The following is a 20,574-nucleotide window of genomic DNA, read 5'->3' on the forward strand; positions in this document are numbered from 1 at the left end:
ATGGTCACTTTCATATAAAAGTGAACACACATTTACCACATGATCCAGCAATTCCATTTCTAGATACTTACCCAAAAGAAGAAAGACATATATTCACACAAAGTCTTGTACACGAATATTCAAAACAGGTATATTCATAATAGCTCAAGACGAAAAAACTTCGCATCCCAACAGATGAATGGATAAATAAATTGTGGCATATCCATATAACAGAATACTCAGCAATAGAATGTAACAAACTACTGGTACATGCGACAGCATGAACAAAAATCTCAAAAACATTACAGAGCAAAAGAAGCCAGATAAGAAGTACACACTGTATGTATTCCACTTGTATGAAACTCTTAAAAAGAAAACCTAATCTATATGGATAGGAAGCTTCTATTCCTGGTTGTCTGGTGCCAGCGTTGGGGTGAGGACTAAAAGAGCGCACAAGGAAACCTTTAAGGGGAATGGAAATGGCCTATATTTTAATTGCAATGGTAATTACACTAGTATAAATTGACCAAAACTGTACTTAAAATGGGTGCATTTTAATTTTGTTAATTATACCTCAATAAAGTTAATTTAAAAATAAATGATTTAAGGAGACTCCCCAGGTGGTCCAGTGGTAAAGAATCTGCCTTCCAATGCAGGGGTCACGGGTCCTATCCCTGGTCAGGGAACTAAGATCCCACATGCTGTGGGGCAACTAAGCCTGCACGCCACAACTACTGAGCTCGCGTGCCTCAACTAGAGAGCCTGCGTGCCACAAACTACAGAGCCCACACACCCTGGAGCCCCTGCGCCGCAACTAGAGAGAAGACCATGAAGCCCACACCCCGCAATGAAGACCCGACACAGCCAAAAAAAATAAAGAAAACTTTAAAAATAAAAAAAATAAACAATTTAAGAAAATGATTTAAGAGACCTAAGCATAACCAAAGTAAAACTCAAAAATCTTAGTACAGAATCTCTTTGTGATTTAAAGATACAAAAAGATTTCTTGAGACACACAAAGTAATTTGACCAAAGTAAGGCACAGAAGTTTTTTACCTTGTGATTACAATCAAAAGACAAGCCACAGACTATGAAATGATATTTGCCAGACTTAAGGATTAGTATCCAGAATGTATTTTTATAAAGACAAAAAAGAAAAACCAAAAGAAAAAAAATGGGTAAAGGATAGAAAAAGTATTTTACCCAAGAAGAAACCCACATGACCAATAAACATCAATAAGATTCATTTTCATATCCATCAGACTAGAAAAATTAAAAAGCCTGATGAAACCAAGTATTGGTAAGGAAACAGGCAAATAGGAATATATCACTAACCAGTGTATAAATTGCTAGAACGACTCTGGAAAGCAATTTGCTAGAACCAGTAAAGACCTGAATACCAAACAACTTAGCAATTCTGCTTCTAGATACAGAGAAACACATGGATATCTTTGCAACATGGCGAAATGTATGTGTTGGATCAGGGTGGTGGGCACATGATGTCTGTTTTATTACTCTCCATTCTGCCAATTTAAAAACCACCCTCCTTCCAAACAGTACTTTTGGTGAAAATTTGGAAATTAAATTGCAGGGTTACTCCTTAACGTACTATTTGAAAACGTTGTTTTCTTTCTATGAACAATACCACCTATAACAATGAGCACATCGAGCACTAGATCTCGTCTTCTAAATACTGTTGTCTACAGAAAGGAACCAAGAATCCTTAAAGAAATGGCTGATTCCAGGGTGGTGACAGAAAGTAAAAGATGAGCCTCTAGTGGCAAAAGTAAAGACAGTGCTTCAAGGATGCTGGGGATGTGGCAAAAGGATACATGAGCCATTTTAAAGGACCCCCTCCAGGGATTCCAAATACATGCATATTAGACTGCCTAATATTACACTATACATCTCGGGGGCTGTGCTCAGTTTAATTCCCTCTATCCACAGTCTTTCTAACTCCTGAAGTCCAATTTGGTTCTTTTCTCTCTGTTCGTTTTTTATGAGATAATCTTTTTTTTTTTTTTTTTTTACAAGTATACAATTCAGTGGGTTTTGGTATATTCACTAAGTTATGCCTATCACCACTATCTAATTCCAGAATGTTTTTGTCACTCCAAAAAGAAATATCCATACCTATTAGCAATCACTCCCCATTTTCTCCTCCCCTCAATTCCCTGGAAACCACTAATCTGTCTCTGTAGATCTGCCTGTTTTGAACATTTCATATAAATGGAATCATAAAATATGTGATCTTTTGTATCTGGCTTCTTTCATTTAAAATAATGTTTTCAAGATTCATCCATGTTGTAGCATGTTAACAGTACTTTCCTTTTGATTGCTGAATAACATGCCATTGTATAAATATACTGCATTTTTTTCATTCATTATTTGATGGACTTTTTGAATATTCTGAGTAATGCTGCTCTGAACATTCATGTACAAGTTGTGGTGACACATACTTTCAATTGACTTGGGTATATGCCTAAGGGTGAAATTGATGAATCACATGGTAACTCTATGATTAACTTTTTAAGGAACAGCAAAACTGTTTTACAAAATGGCCATGCCGTTTTACATTGCCACCAGTAATGCATGAGGTTTCCAATTTCTCCACATTCTCAACTAATACTTGTTAACCATCTTTTTTATATAGTCATCCTAGTGGGTGTTAAGTGGTATCTCATTGTGGTTATGATTTGCCCAGTTTTGAGGAGTATCGCCCTAGAGATGTACAGCTTAGAGTATATTCAGCAACAGATTCAAGGGGATCCCCATGCAGAGTTGTGGAGCTTTTTCTCTGTATAATTGCCTTATATTAGTTTGCTAGTGCTTCCATAACAAAATATCACAGACTGGGTGGCTTAAACAACAAAAATTTTTTCTCTCACAGTTTTGGAGGCTAGAAGTCTGAGATCAAGGTGACAGCAGGGTTGGTTTCTCCTGAGGCCTCTCTCTATGGCTTACAAATGGCTGCCTGCTTGCTCTGACCTCACATGGTCATCCCTCGGTCTGTGTCCAAGATTAATCTCCTCTTCTTATTAGGACACCAGTCATATTAGACTAAGGCCAAATCACACAGCTTGTAACCGTAGAAGCTGGAGTTTGAACCAGTTGCAGAGTCTGCATTCCTAACCCCTATATTATATTGCTACTGACAAGAAAAAACTATTCTTCATTCTCATTCCATAATGATATCAGCTCTGTTTGCTATGTTTGTAGAAATGAGATTTAAAAATCATAGAAACTCTTATATAAATAATTTCCGATAACCTCGAATTTGTAAAATTTCTCCAAAGTTATCAAAGAAAAATTATAAAAAAAAAAAAAAAAAAAGGGCATGTCATTCATATACTCAGCATTAGGAAAGCAGAAATACTAGGAGCATGGTAAGATGGTATAGAACCAAATGACTTTGGAAAAACTACTCAACTTCTTTTCAGGTCTACTGAGATTTTCCTCATCTGGAAATGGAAATAATACTAGCACCAATCTCACAGGGTATTGTGAAGGTTATAAAAATAATACTATATATTAAAGTGAGTCCAAAATTTGGAACAATACTCTTTTTATTCACAATGTACAAAAGAATACCTGTATGTTTATTAAAATTAAATACATAATTAATACAGGAATATTTTATACACTTCAACCCTTGATTCTGGCAAGCATATAATTTTTATTTTCTGCTCTGGTGCCTAGAACACTATAGGTACTAAATTAATGTCTTGAGTGACTGAAAAGACTTGGGAGATCATTCATACCACCATTTTGTTTGCTTATGAATCAAATGAGATTTTGAAAATCCTGCTTCCCCATCTTGGAAGTCTGAACAACATTACTGAATGCCTTCTAGGCCCAAGTTACTATATATTAAGCAATTTTATCTGTTCACATTTAATCATTTTGACTATTCTATGAAGTAGGAAGTACTGCCCCATTTTATATACAAGGAAACCGAAGCCCAAAGTAGTTAAGACTGAGAGTTTTCCCTTAGCTGAGATTCAAACCTATGAAATCCTTACATACATAATTAACAACACATAATTAGGAATCTCCTCTCAATAAATCCTACTTGGTTTTAATTTGGTATTAAAAGTGAATGGTCAAGGGCTTCCCTGGTGGCGCAGTGGTTAAGAATCCACCTGCCGACACAGGGGGCACGGGTTCGATCCCTGGTCCGGGAAGACCCTACATGCCGCGGAGCAACTAAGCCCATGGGCCACTAAGCCCATGTGCCGCAACTAGTGAGCCCACGAGCCACAACTACTGAAGCCCACACACCTAGAGCCCAAGCTCCGCAACAAAAGAAGCCACCGCAATGAGAAGCCTGCACACCTCAATGCTCGCCACAACTAGAGAAAGCCCTTGCACAGCAACAAAGACCCAACACAGCCAAAACAGTTAATAATAAATAAATTAATTAATTAAATTAAATTTTAAAAAGTGAATGGTCAGCAATTATTAATTATCAATTAAAAGATTACACTCTCTACTTAATACCATGCTACCATACTCTATATACATATTAACACACTCATAGGCAAACTTTTCTTGGATACTATATGTGTCCTAGATAAAAACCATTTTAATCTTGGATTATATTTAAAACGTTCATCCATCAGCCACCTATCATCATTGTATTATGTCTTAAGTAATCTTTTGGCAAAATCTCCAGGGATCCAAAAAAAGCTCTAGTGGCTATCAAGTAAATACGTATTTATTTTAAAAGAGGTTGAACCTAGGGTATAAAACAGACATAAACTAATAGAATTTTTCAACCACACCAAGGCTACAATTTGAAATCACAAAAATATTAATTGGTAGAAAGTTTAGAAAATTGGCAGGTGAATATAAATTATTCCTTTTTAATATTTTTGAATGTTTAAAGAGGCAGTAATGTAAAAAGTCACAATCCTATAACTCCCTTGGTATTAGGAACACAGATGCTACAGACAGCAGGGGAAATTGGGTCATAAGGATACTTAGCTGTGCTCCAGTTTATCACATCATTGTACATACCAAATAAAACCAGAAAAACAGATTAAAAGTAAAATACAAGCTATGTTTGCAGAAAGTAGAGATCTGCATGCTATTAATCTTGACGGGAGCAAATTGTTCTATTACTTGTAAAAGCACGTGAATTTCACAAAATATTTTAGAACTTGAATAGAAGATCTTCCACTACAGCAGAAAAGAATTTTAAAAGTTTGATAGTGGTTTTGGAGCTATTTTTCCTTCTTTAAAAATTAAAACTGAAATTTTAAATCGGTACAAGATGGCGGAGGGGGACGAGGCAGCGCGGAGGCAGCAGTCGCACGAGGGGCTGCGGCGCCGGAGGCGAACCAGCGACCCAAACACCGGCGTTAACCACGTCTCGTCCACAACCCTCCTAGGTGATTTAAAAGGTGTTTGTTGGGCTTCCCTGGTGGCGCAGTGGTTAAGAATCTGCCTGCCAATGCAGGGGACACGGGTTCGAGCCCTGGTCTGGGAAGATCCCACATGCTGCGGAGCAACTAGGCCCGTGTGCCACAACTACTGAGCCTGCGCGTCTGGAGCCTGTGCTCCGCAACAAGAGAGGCCGCGATGGTGAGAGGCCCGCGCACCGCGATGAAGAGTGGCCCCCGCTTGCCGCAACTAGAGAAAGCCCTCGCACAGAAACGAAGACCCAACACAGCCAAAAATAAATAAATTAAAAAAAAAAAAAAAAAAAAAATTAAAACTAAGGATAGCAGCTAATATTTATAATGATAAACCTAATTTATAATGATTATGAAAATAGCTAACATTTATTAAGCATTTCATTATGTATCTAATAGTGTTCTAAACACTAACAGTATCTCATTGAATCTTTACAACAATCCCTATGAGATAGATACTATTATAATTTCCATTTACAGATAAAGAAAAGTGAGGCTTCAAGAGATTATATCATTTGCCCAAATCACATAGCTGGTCAGCGGTAGAAGGGGATTTGGGTCCACACAGTCTAGGCCATGCACCCTAAATACCATGCTGAATTACCAAGAGGCCAATTACTTCCTAAGGATAAATTCATAGAAGTAGAAATGTTGGTTCAAAGAGTACGCACAAATATTCAATAAGCAGATAATCAAATAAAATGTCATTCTGCGTTCCTCAACTTGAGGCAAGGATTAGAGAGTAAAAAGAACAGAGAATTTCTCAAATTTGAAACTAGCTCCTTTACACCAACAAGGGTACACAAAACCATTTTCTTGAGAATTCAAAATGAAAGCCAGGTTTCAAAATGAAAATTACTGCCAGTTTCCCTCCCACAAAGTAAAAACAGAATGTAGTTTATCCCTGAAGAAACTCTCTAATCACTTTAAAATGTTAATTCCTACAGATGAGCCAGTTTGCAGGGCAGAAGTTGAGACACAGATGTAGAGAACAGACATATGGACACCAAGGGGGGAAAACTGCGGTGGGGTGGGGATGGTGGTGTGCTGAATTGGGCGATTGGGATTGACATGTATACACTGATGTGTATAAAATTGATGCCTAATAAGAACCTGCAGTATAAAAAAACAAACAAAACAACTAATACTAAACTTTCATTGGGTTATTTGTATGGAAGTATGTTAATATAAATGTTTCAGACATTACATGAAATTTCTAAAAATCTTATATGTTCTGGTATAATGTTATAAGTCATAATTCTAGTTATTACTTTAAAATGTATATCTCAGAAATAACTAAATTTCCTTGTCAATTGCACTATTATGAACTTTCATCAAATCTTTAACTGTGGTCACTTTTAAGTCTTTTGTCATTTACAGACAGTTCTGGGTATACTCTGATGCTTTTGCAAATATGTTCCTATAAAAGGGGTTCATCTTCAAGGAATTCATAGAAAAGACTCTGACAAGTACAGGTTTCTGGTAACTGTACTGCTGAACTGAATGAATAAGCATTTTCAGAACTCTAATGAAAAACTGATGAACTCATAAAAGTGCTAACAAAAGATCAAGATAAAAAAAAAATTAATTACATGGGACTGAGTGAACTGATGAGGATGATTATAATTTTTGTGACTTTCTGTTTGAATTAAAAAAAAAAAAAATCCCACAAGGGCTCAGAGGCAAAGAATATACAAATCAATTTTCACTGCAAAGTAAAGGAGCTGTTACAGTGGAGGATTACTGGACTGAACGTCAATATTATGACATAGCATGAGTGTGTTTTGTGTTTGGTAATTGCAATCATTGTTGCTTTTGTTGTGGTCATCCATTTACAATGCTTGGTGTCAGTCTATTTATCTCTTGTAAAAATAAAATACAGTGTGTGTGTGTGTGTGTGTGAAAAAAAAGTAAACAATGAAAAAAAAATGTTAATTCCACAACAATTAGAGATGAAAAACTGAATATAACTCTATAGAATGAGCCATAGGTAAAAGGTATTTTTATCTAAATGTAAAGGACAAATCATGTGATTTTTAATGATTCATAAAGGATAAATCATGTAATGTAAGCATCTTTCACAATTGCCTATTGTTACTAGCAATATTTGAATAATAGTATACTTTCTGAAAAACCTTCACATTCATTAAATCCTCACAATCATCTTACTATGTAGGAAGGTAGAGATGACATTTAGAGTACTCTTTTTTTTTCAAAAATTTTTTACAACTAAAATTAAGAAACATATTTTATATCACAATATATAAATACATAGGCATTTAAAACAAAAAAGTTTATAAAAATACCTACTCTTATTATATACAATGCACTCTGATATTTTGTACACTATTCTATGGGTTTGTTTGTTTTTTAATGCTGTTCTACTACATAGAATTCACATCCAACATGTAGTAGTTTCTGAAACAATGGCTTAGGGACTACTAAGTTTGAACCAAGGCTCTCGTATAACAAACATCCAGGAATACACAGGCAGAAGTCAAACAGATATTCTAGTCTTGAGTTTAGGAGATAGATCTGAGATGAAGATAAGAATTGAAAATTCTCAGCATATGGGTGATCCATGAAGTGGTATGATGTGATCAAAGAGAAGATCTGATATATCTGTAATACCTAAGTCCCTCTTGGCATCCTGTTCCAAGGATGTTGTTATTTTTCAATCTGTTCAAATGTCAAAGCAGGACTCGTTTTTAGTTCTTTCTGCCTTTGAATCTTGGAGTGCTATATATTGCTTTCCTCAGTTAAATTACACGTAGGAATACTTAAATTCTCAAAAAACAGTTTAATTTGAGCTCTCCGCTTCTATTTCCTAACTCTTTCTCATTGCTAACCATTACCTAATCTTTTTCTTCCCCTTCATTAAAAGCTTACTGACAAAAGCACACTACAGGATTCAGTAAAAAAAAAAAAAAAAAAATGATTGCAAGAGAATTTAGCTTTCAAATATCCATGACAGTCTACAGTTGAACTCAAGACATGTTCAACAAGTACTTGCAGATTCCTCACTGATTTTAAAGAGCTTCTTGGTTTTGTTTAAGGTTCTGTTTTAAGAACTTCTGAAGGACATTAGCATTCTATCCTTATTTTATAACAAAAGCGTTTCAGTGTTTTAACTTTTATTCTTTGGATTCATTTCATTTTGCTAAACAAAAGCTAAAAGAGTAACTTTTTCATCTTTCACCATTTCTACAATCTCAACATCATCACAAAAATACTGAATCCTCCTTCTTTTAAGAAAATGACAAGGGCCTTCTGTAGCCTCAGAAGTAACTTGTTTCTTGCATTTCAGAATGATATAATAGTGCTTATCCTAATTATAGATTGTAAAGATCTATCACAAATAGTTTTACATTAAAAAATCTTCCTATCTTTTGAGAGAAGAAATGGCTAGATAGCAGCATATGATCATCCTAGCTCAACTTACACATTGTTCCGATTTTTTGTAGTTTTCAAAACGAAACAAAACAAAATAGATACTTAGTAGGAAGTGTTACCCATCACTTTAAGTTTCATGTTTTCATATCTATGAGTATGACAGGCATTACTGCCATTTAACAATGCAAAAACAGGCCCAGAAAGGCAGAGTGATTTATCAGAATGGGTAAAACTAGGTCAACAAACCACCAAGTTACCTGAGCTTGGTGATGTTTCCACTGGTGAAAAAAGAACATAATAGTGAAAAGATAATAAACTATCCACGAAATTACTTAAGCAATTCATCCATGAGACTTTTTTCAATCAGGGAAACATTTCATTATTTAGCTGAATTAAGGAAGGATAAGTGAATAAATAATTAAATCTCAAAGAAACCCAACTGTTCCTTATGAAAGTAATAAAATAAAAATCAATGGGAATTTGTAATGTTCTGTGTTTTAGAAGTTAGGTGACACTTTGGCCATAATGACCATGTGACAGGTTCAGAATTCTTCAGTGCTTTATGTGACACCTACTTTTGGCACCCTCCTTCCCGTTCTCCAAAGGTGACATTAGATTTCTATTTTCAAATCATTGGAAACACAAATTTTCATTTTTGCAAAGTAGACTTGATCATTCCACTAACATATACAATGTTAACAATAAGCTATTCCTTATGGGAGCTTCAAAACAGAAGTGAAATTGGAAGACTTTTGAGAAGGCTTGGAGTTCCCAGAAAGTCAATGGACTACGTCTGTTCAGACAGAGGGTAAGAGACTCGAGAAGTGTTCATTGTAGTTTTCAAACAACCAAAGAAATAAAAAAATATGCCACAGTTTCATTTTCACTGAGAAAAGGTATAAAAAGGAAACGGTTTATACTAAGCGGAAAGAATTCAAACTACATATCAATTAGCAAGAACTCCCTGCCTACAGAGAGACACAGTAAGTGGGACTACTTCTCTGGAGGCTTTTGAGGAAAAGCAAACAAGTTGACTTCGTGAATTGCTTAAAGGTAGATACAGATCCACGCACACACAGTGATGCCCTTTCCTACACGAAGAGTCCCAAACTGCTATAGCATTTTTATGAGTACTTTCGCTTTTATTCTTAGAAAGTCCTTCACCCACCCCAACATCAGAGAAGTATCAACTATTTTAGATTTGTATTTTTAAAATTTAATTCTCTAATACGGCTGGAATTAATCCTGCTGAATAGTATGAGAAAGGTCTTAATTTTTTTCCCAAGTTTTGTCAATTATCCTAGTGATTACTAGTCTACTTATAAATAATTTATGTTTTTAGTTACAGCCAGTGAATACCTAGGCATTTGCCTAAATTTCCATCTTTAAGAACTACCTAACTCACTTTATTCCAATAATCTTGACATAACAGTAGTCATTACATTTGGAGGTTATTCAGTATCTTTACCTTGGCCCATCTGCAACTTCAAAAGCTTGGGCCATAAGCCCTGGGACCTGAGAGCAGAGAGCACCACCAGCAAGAACTTCAGACTAACATGGGCAAGAGCTCTCTGTCTGGTCAAGTGCACCAAGTAGGCACTCTCTGAAAAAAGGAATTGTTTTCCCGTAAGGATTACCATGGGATAAGGACCCTGAGATAACCTGAAGCGCATGAGGGCAAAGAGGTTACAAAGCAAGATGGCACACAGCTCCAGAGGATCTCCTAGAAATCACTGTACAAAAGAACCAAAGAATGGAAAACCTAATCTTATGGATATTTCTAGGTTGAAAAACATAGGAGGAGATCTCAGCCTTTGAGTTACATGATCCAATGTATAACCAGTCTAGTGAATTTCAATGGCATTTTCTAAACTTTATATCTATGAGAAAGCAAACAGCAAAGACCTATTGTGTCAGCCTTCCAGCCTATTAGCACATAAACCAGGAGCCACGAACTCACTTGCCTATAGGAGCAGAAACCAAAAATATAAACTCTTATGTGAATTTCCAATTTCTTAAAGTTTGGCAATTAATTAAATTTTCTTTTTAAAACACACAAGTTAAACCAGATGTATTCATGAGCCAGATTTGGCCCATAGATCACCAGTCTAGGATCTCAGATATTAACATCATATAACACACAAGCCAGCCAATTTTCCAAAACACTATTCCCTGCTCCCATGCCCCTTTGTGCTTCCTTTCTGCCTTCTCTTTTCCTCAGTATGCCAACTTATTGCAAGCTACACAGCTCAGTGGATTCTAGGGTGCATATGAAGTGTGTGTAAAGGTTGCTATACTATCTCACTCACCCTATTCAAGAGTCAGCCGAACTCTGATCTTAATATAAGGAACTGCCATTTTGGAAATGAAGATTTATTACTAGTCACAGTTATGTTGTTAGGTCAGACTGCTGAGACGAAGTATAGTATAAATAAAGGGTAAGTCTTAAACCTCCAAAAATGTCTTTTTTTTTTTTTTCATTTTTTTCTTTAAGAACACTTCGATATCCTGCTTCACCTATCAATGACTGTTCTCAGGGTCACAGTTATGGCATAAAGCCAGAATTATTTCATGCAAGAAGCAAAGGAATAACCCTCAAAAGAAATTCATTAACTAAACTAAAAATGATTTCCATTGAAATTGCTGCAGAATTAGCTTCTACAACAAAGCAGACTGATTACCTACTTTAAAGCATTTTATCTAAGGGGATCCTATTCCAATCAAAGTAAGTCAAAAGGTTTAAGGAATGACTAATTCCTCCTGGGATTCAACCTATGTATCTAGTTTGCATAGACCTAGATATGATACACTTTCCCACAGATTCTAACAGGATTGCTATATTAGATAATCTTTGTTATTCATATAAACAAATTATGGTCCTCCATAACCTAGAAGACTTTCTTCTTTCACTATGTAAAGTTCTAAAAACTATGGTTTTCAATGCAGGGTGTCTGAAATATATTCACTTGAGAAGGACTGATCAGGGAAGGTTAATATATGTCACCATCTATACACATTAGTCTATTCTTGCTGACACCTAAGAATAATAAATTCTCCATTCTATCCATCCTTTTCCACCTCAAAGCCTCTGCTGAAAATATTTTAGCTGATGGCTGACTCTAACATCAATTTGGAAACAACCAGCTTTAATTCCTAGATGGGATCAAAATGAACAATTGGGGGTAGAACAGACCAGTGACATCACAAATGTAACTGATGCAAATTGGAACTCATACATTTTTAAACACCTTCCATTTGATTTCCTAGAAGCCAGTGCTCAAATGAGAATTTCTTCAGTCAGCTTCCACTAAGCTTCCAACTGACTCTACCCAGAAAGGCTCTCATTCAGATTCCACAGAGAAATCAAAAGCTTTACAGACAAGCAAAAGCTAAGAGAATTCAGCAGCACTAGACCAGCTTTGCAACAAATGTTAAAGGAACTTCTCTAAGTGGAAAAGAAAAGGCCACAACTAGAAACAAGAAAATAACAAACGGAAAAGCTCACTGGTAAAGGCAAACATACAGTAAAGGTTGGAAATCATCTGCACACAAATATGATATCAAAACCAGCAACTGCGAGAAGAAGAGAACACAAATGCAGGATATTGGAAATGCACTTGAAATTAAAAGACCAGCAACTTAAAACAATCTTGTTTATATATAGACTGCTATATCAAAACCTCATGATAACAACAAACTGAAAATCTACAATAGATACACATGAGAAAGAAAAAGGAATCCAAACACAACACTAAAGTTAGTTATCAAATCACAAGAGAATAAAAGAGGAAGGGAAGAAAAAACACCTACAAAAACAAATCCAAAACAATTAACAAAATGGCAGTAAGAACATGCATATAAATAATTACCTTAAATGTAAATGGATTAAATGCTCCAACCAAAAGACATAGACTGGCTGAATGGATATAAAAGCAAGACCCGTATATATCATGTCTACAGGAGAACCACTTCAGATCTAGAGACATACACACTGAAAGTGAGGGGATGGAAAAAGGTATTCCATGCAAATGGAAATCAAAAGAAAGCTGGAGTAGCAATGCTCATATCAGACTGTAATAACAGACAAAGAAGGACACTACATAATGATCAAGGAATCAATCCAAGAAGAAGGTATAACAATTGTAAATATATATGCACCCAACATAGGAGCACCTCAATATATAAGGCAAATACTAACCGTGATAAAAGGAGAAATCAACAGTAACACAATAATAGTGGGGGACTTTAACACCAAACTTTCATCAATGGACCATCCAGATGGTCCATCCATTTCTATCAGATCATCCAGATAGAAAATCAATAAGGAAACACAGGCCTTAAATGACACATTAGACCAGAAGGACTTAATTGATATTTATAAAGCATTCCATCCAAAAGCAGCAGAATACACATTCTTCTCAAGTGCACATGGAACATTCTCCAGGCTTGATCACATGCTGGGCCACAAAGCAAGCCTCAGTAAATTTAAGAAAATTGAAATCATATCAAGCAACTTTTCCAGCCACAACACTACGAGATCAGAAATCAACCACACACACAAAAAAAAAGGTGAAAAACACAAACACATGGAGGCTAAACAATATGCTACTAAACAACCAATGCATCACTGAAGAAATCAAAAGGGGAAATCAAAAAATACCTAGAGACATATAAAAATGAAAACACGAAAATCCAAAACCTATGGGATACAGCAAAAGCAGTTCTAAGGGGGAAGTTCAGAGCAATACAATCTTACATCAGGAAACAAGAAAAATCACAAATAAACAACCTAACCATGCACCTTAAAGCAACTAGAGAAAGAACAAACAAAACACACAGTTAGTAGAAGGAAAGAAATCATAAAGATCAGAGCAGAAATAAATGAAATACAAATGAAGAAAATAGAAAAGATCAATGAAACCAAAAGCTGGTTCTTTGTAAAGATAAAATTAACAAACCTTTAGCCAGACAGATTAAGAAAAAGAGGGAGAGGGCTCAAATCAATAAAATGAGAAATGAAAAAGGAGAAGTTACAATCGACACCACAGAAATACAAAGGATCATAAGAGACTACTACAAGCAACTATATGCCAATAAAAAGGACAACCAAGAAGAAATGGACAAATTCTTAGAAAGGTACAGTCTCCCAAGAGTGAGCCAGGAAGAAACAGAAACTATGAACAGACCTATCACAAGTACTGAAACTGAAACTGTGATAAAAAAAACTCTCAACAGCAGGACAGGAATAAAGATGCAGACATAGAGAATGGACTTGAGGACACAGGGAGGGGGAAGGGTAAGCTGGGACAAAGAGACAGAGTGGCATGGACATAATATACACTACCAAATGTAAAACAGATAGCTAGTGGGAAGCAGCCGCATAGCACAGAGAGGTCAGCTCGGTGCTTTGTGTCCACCTAGAAGGGTGGGATAGGGAGGGTGGGAGAGAGAAGCAAGAGGGAGGAGATATGGGGATGTATGTATATGTATAGCTGATTCACTTTGTTATACAGCAGAAACTAACACACCATTGTAAAGCAATTATACTCCAATAAAGATGTTAAAAAAAAAAAACTCCCAACAAACAAAAGTCCAGAACCAGTTGGCTTCACAGGCAAATTCCATCGAACATTTAGAGAAGAGTTAACACCTACCCTTCTGAACTATTCCAAAACATTGCTGAGGAAGGAACACCCTCAAAATCATTCTATGAGGCCACCCTCACCCTGATACCAAAACCAGACAAAGATACCACACAAAAAGAAAATCACAGGCCAATATCATTGATTAACATAGATTCAAAAATCCTCAGCAAAATACTAGCAAACCAAATCCAACACTGCATTACAATGATCATACACTATGATCAAGTTGGATTTATCGCAGGGATGTAAAGATTTTTCAATATCTGCAAATCAATCAGTGTTATACACCACATCAACAAATTGAAGAATAAAAATCATATGATCATCTCAATAGATGCAGAAAAAGCTTTTGACAAAATTCAACACCCATTTATGATTAAAAAAAAAAAAAAACTCTCCAGAAAGCGGGCATAGAGGGAACCTACCTCAACATAATAAAGGCCATATATGACAAACCCACAGCAAACATCATTCTCAATGGTGAAAAACTGAAATCATTTCCTCTAAGATCAGGAACGAGACAAGGATGTCCACTCTCACCATTATTCAAGATAGTTTTGGAAGTCCTAGCCACAGCAATCAGGGAGGAAAAAGAAATAAAAGGAATCCAAATTGGAAAAGAAGAAGTAAAACTGTCACTGTTTGCAGATGACATGATACTATACATAGAGAATCCTAAAAATGCCACCAGAAAACTACTAGGGCTAATCAATGAATTGGGTAAAGTTGCAGGATACAAAATTAACGCACAGAAATCTGCTGCATTTCTATACACTAACTATGAATGATCAGAAAGAGAAATTAAAGAAACAATCCCATTTACCATCACATTAAAAAGATGAAAATACCTAGGAATAAACCTACCTAAGGAGACAAAAGACCTGTACTCTGGGAACTGTAAGACACTGATGAAAGAAATCGAAGATGACACAAACAGATGGAAAGATATACCATGTTCCTGGATTGGAAGAACCAATATTGTCAAAATGACTATACTACCCAAGGTAATCTACAGATTCAGTGCAATCCCTATCTAATTACAAGTGGCATTTTTCACAGAACTAGAACAAAAACTTTCACAATTTGTATGGAAACACAAAAGACCACCAATAGCCAAAGCAATCTTGAGAACGGAAAACGGAGCTGGAGGAATCAGGCTCCCTGACTTCAAACTATACTACAAAGCTACAGTAATCAAGACAGTATGGTACTGGCAGAAAAACAGAAATATAGATCAATGAAACAGGATAGAAAGCCAAGAAGTAAACCCACGTACCTATGGTTAATTAATCTATGACAAAGGAGGCAAGACTATACACTGGAGAAAAGACAGTTTCTTCAATAAGTGGTACTGGGAAAACTGGACAGCTACACATAAAGAAATGAAATTAGAACATTCTTTAACACCAAACACAAAAATAAACTCAAAATGAATTAAAGACCTAAATGTAAGGCCAGATACTATTAAACTCTTAGAGGAAAACATAGGCAGAACACTCTTTGACATAAATCACAGAAAGATCTTTTTTGATCCATCTCCTAGAGTAATGGAAATAAAAACAAAAACAAATGGGACCTAATTAAACTTAAAAGCTTTTGCACAGCAAAGGAAACCATAAACAAGATGAAAAGACAACCCACAGAATGACAGAAAATATTTGCAAATGATACTACCAACAAGCAATTAATCTCCAAAATTTACAAACAGCTCATGTGGCTCAATATAAAAAAAAAAAAAAAAAAAAAAAACACAATCAAAAAATGGGCAGAAGACCTAAATAGACATTTCTCCAAAGAAGATACAGGTGGCCAAGAGGCATACGAACAGATAATCAACATCACTAATTATTAGAGAAATGTAAATCAAAACTACAATGAGATATCACCTCACACCAGTCAGAATGGCCATCATCAAAAAATCTACAAACAATAAATGCTGGAGAGGGTGTGGAGAAAAGGGAACCCTCCTACACTGTTGGTGGGAATGTAAATTGATACAGCCACTGTGGAGAACAGTATGGAGATTCCTTAAGAAAGTAAAAATAGACCTACCTCACGATTCAACAATTCCACTCCTGGGCATATATCCAGAACAAAACATAGATCAAAGGGATACATGCACCCCAATGTTCCTGCAGCACTGTTTACAACAGCCAAGACATGGAAGCAACCTAAATGTCCACCAACAGATGAATGGATAAAGAAGTGGTACATATGTACAAAAGAATATTACTCAGCCATCAAAATAAATGAAATAATGTCATTTGCAGCAACATGGATGGACCTGGAGATTATCATACTAAGTGAAGTAAGTCAGACAGAGAAAGACAAATAACATATGATATCGATTATATGTGGAATCTAAAAAAATTGATACAAATGAACTTATTACAAAACAGAAACAGACTCACAGACTTAGAGAATGAATTTATGGTTACCAGAGGGGAAGGTTGGGAGGGAGGGATAGATAGGGAGTTTGGGATTGACATGTACACACTGCTATATTTAAAATAGATAACCAACAAGGATCTACTGTACGGCACAGGGAACTCTGCTCTGTACTCTGTAATAACCTAAATGGGAAAAAGAATAGATACATGTATAACTGGATCACTTTGCTGTTCACCTGAAACTAACACAACATTGTTAATCAACTATACTCCAATAAAAAATTAAAATTTTTTAAAAATTGGAATTCATTTTTTTTTAAGTTCCAAGTTCTTTTGTTTCTAAATTCTACTGTAAAACATTATGAAAATGGAAAATGAGAAGAAAATCTAAGTGGTTTTTAATCCTGTCTTTAGAATTTGTCTTTTACCAGTCACATAATGGCATTAAGTGGCTATAATGAGAATCTACTCAATTAGTCTTTATGCATCTTAAATAACAGCAAGTAGTCATCATTAGGCATGATATTCACAAGGACATAAGCCCCCAATTCTCCCTGGTGGAAAACAAAATACCAAGAAGACCCAGTGGTCTCAAAACACAGTACTAGGTCTAATCCCTTCATCTGTTCTCAATATTGGTCTCTCTGAGAACAAACTCACTCTTATGTACATGATTTATAATTGTTCCATTTTGCTTCTTATTATCAGAAATCCTATGAAATCTTAAAATTGAAGTATTGTGCTAAGAGATCAGGTATATTATTCACATATTGCTGATACTTTATTTTGTTAGGATACTATGGCTGCGTCCCTACTTTCCGACAAGAAAATAAGATAGTAGAAAGGGAAGAGACGGGGAAGGAGGAATGGGAAGGCGAAGACTGCTAAGCCCACAACACTCAAAACCAAGAGGATGCTAATTCCTACAAATCTACATAACAGAGTATGATACCCACACAGTGATTTGGTCACTAAAGCAAACTTTTGGACAAGAAAACAATAATATTTATTGAACAATCACAACATCAACAGAAAAATCTGATTTCCAAGAAGAAAGGAACAATATCAGAAAAACCTATACCAATAATATTGATTTCTTTTTCCTTTTTACCATGTTTCTTTGACAGTGTAAATTCTGAAATATAAATCTATGTGAGAAGTAGCAACAAGTTTTAGAGAACAGTAGTTACTATATTTTACATGTCACAGATAACAAATAGTCCTACAAAAACCTGTTACTTCTATAAAAAGAAATAAGATTTCTATATGAAAATATCTCTCTCACACTTGACTATTCATGAAGTCATATCCAGAGTAGTAGATTTACTCATGAAGAGTAAATGTCAAATTTACATTCTTCTCTACCAATAAAGTCATACTTCTTTGTACAGAAATGACATAGAACATATTACTCCTCCCTAAGAAATAAAAACTAGTGGTCCTTGTTTAGGTTTCATAACAGAGCTTAACTATTTTCTTTTCCTCCTTTATAGAGCAGGACTCCAACTAGGCAAGCATCCCATCTGTTTTTATTTCAAAAAAGCTATGGAAGTCTCAAGATAGTGAAAAATGAAATGATTCCATATCAGTAGTGAAGATATACGCTCATTATATTCCAACTTACCTAATACATTGACAAAGGCGTCAAAAAGGTGAAACGTAAGCAAAGGCTCTTTCAGGTGACCATAGTAATCAGCTATAGTTTTAAAGACATCTTTTTCAAATCCTAAATACATAGGCTGCTTCAAATCCGAACAATTAGGCCCTGTTAAAAAAGGGAAAGAGAAAGAAAGAGAAACATTAATGGGGCAATCATCTCTAAGTATTAGTCTCTGTGCATAGGTGTGGTGTGTACAGATACTTAAGATCAGAAAAGTTTTCAAGGAGAAAACTGATATTATACATTCTGCTTATATAAATATACTTTATATCTAAATTGAAATCTATTATAAAACAATGAGGAAAGTCACTGGCTTACTTCCATTTTCAAAGAAACCGACTTTTTCTTTTATGACGTTCTGAAAGACATTTTTATTAAATGTAAACAGTGATAATTCTCTTTGAAATAGTCAATATTTCTCCTAGTCTTTTTTCGCCACGCAGAATATGGGATCTTAGTTCCCCGACCAGGGATGGAACCCACGCTCCCTGCAGTGGAAGCACACAGTCCTAACCACTGGACCGCCAGGGAAGTCCAGATATTTTCCTAGTCTTGACACAGTTAACCAACATAGTAATTACCTCATATATGTAATAGATAAGCTATAAAGCAATTTTTAAAGCTTTTTATTATTTCATCATTGCTATATTATAAAATTCAAGAATCAGAGTTGAGTGAAATAATTGCTGCCTCTAAACTATTTTAGACTAATAAGAATGTATGGACAGACTCTGGGAGGGCTCACGCCAAGGAGTACTTCCCAGAACTTCTGCTGCCAGTGTCCTTGTCCCCACGGTGAGCCACAGCCCCCCACCCTTGCCTCTGCAGGAGACCCTCCAACACTAGCAGGTGCTGTGAACCTGGTGGGAAAGAAGAGACATGTAGAGCAATTATCACAACACAGTACGGTCTGTGCCATCATCTTAAAGGTGGGCTGTCAGTGCTGGGCCTAGGAGGCTCCCTCCTGATCCCTGACTGCAAAAGAGCTCAGCTTGGTGCAGAAGACAATATATACCTCTAAGCCTTGGCGTCTTTCTCCCTCTGGTCTGACAGTGCTCAGTCCTGGCGAAAGAGCTGTGTGGATGAAAGGCTCTTGGTGCTCCAGCCAGGCATCAGGGCTGTGCCTCTGAGGTGGGAGAGCCAACTTCAGGACACTGGTCCACAAGAGACCTCCCAGCTCCACGTAATACCAAAAGACGAAAATCTCCCAGAGATCTCCATCTCAACACCAAGACCCAGCTTCACTCAACGACCAGCAAGCTATAGTGCTGGACACCCTATGCCAAACAACTAGCAAGACAGGAACACAGCCCCATCCATTAGCAGAGGCTGCCTAAAATCATAATAAGGCCAGAGACACCCCAAAACACACCACCAGACGTGGACCTGCCCACCAGAAAGACAAGATCCAGCCTCATCCACCAGAACACAGGCACTAGTCCCCTCCACCAGGAAGCCTACACAACCCACTGAACCAACCTTAGCCACTGGGGACAGACACCAAAAACAACAGGAACTACGAACCTGCAGCCTGCGAAAAGGAGACCCCAAACACAGTAAGTTACGCAAAATGAGAAGACAGAAAAACACACAGCAGATGAACAAGCAGGGTCAAAACACACCAGACCTAACAAATGAAGAGGAAATAGGCAGTCTACCTGAAAAAGAATTCAGAGTAATGATAGTAAGGATGATCCAAAATCTTGGAAATAGAATAGACAAAATGCAAGAAACATTTAACAAGGACCTAGAAGAACTAAAGAGCAAACAAACAATGATGAACAACACAATAAATGAAATTAAAAATACTCTAGAAGGGATCAATAGCAGAATAACTGAGGCAGAAGAACGGATAAGTGACCTGGAAGATAAAATACTGGAAATAACTACTGCAGAGCAGAATAAAGAAAAAAGAATGAAAAGAACTGAGGACAGTCTCAGAGACCTCTGGGACAACATTAAACGCACCAACATTCAAATTATAGGGATCCCAGAAGAAGAAGAGAAAAAGAAAGGGACTGAGAAAATATTTGAAGAGATTATAGTTGAAAACTTCCCTAATATGGGAAAGGAAATAGTTAAAAAAGTCC

At 36.2% G+C, this 20,574-nt stretch overlaps 1 protein-coding gene across 1 annotated transcript in view; it reads right to left on the bottom strand.

Moving 5' to 3' along the window:
- The window catches only part of DEPDC1B (DEP domain containing 1B), a 109,204-nt gene that overhangs the window by 26,617 nt on the left and 62,013 nt on the right, over nt 1-20,574 (bottom strand). The window contains exon 7 of the mRNA XM_059919311.1: nt 18,449-18,589. Within this exon, the coding sequence (XP_059775294.1) occupies nt 18,449-18,589 (141 nt within the window). The remainder of the gene's footprint in view (nt 1-18,448; nt 18,590-20,574) is intronic.

The sequence above is a fragment of the Balaenoptera ricei genome, chromosome 3, assembly GCF_028023285.1.
Source record: "Balaenoptera ricei isolate mBalRic1 chromosome 3, mBalRic1.hap2, whole genome shotgun sequence".
Taxonomy (NCBI): Eukaryota; Metazoa; Chordata; class Mammalia; order Artiodactyla; family Balaenopteridae; genus Balaenoptera; species Balaenoptera ricei.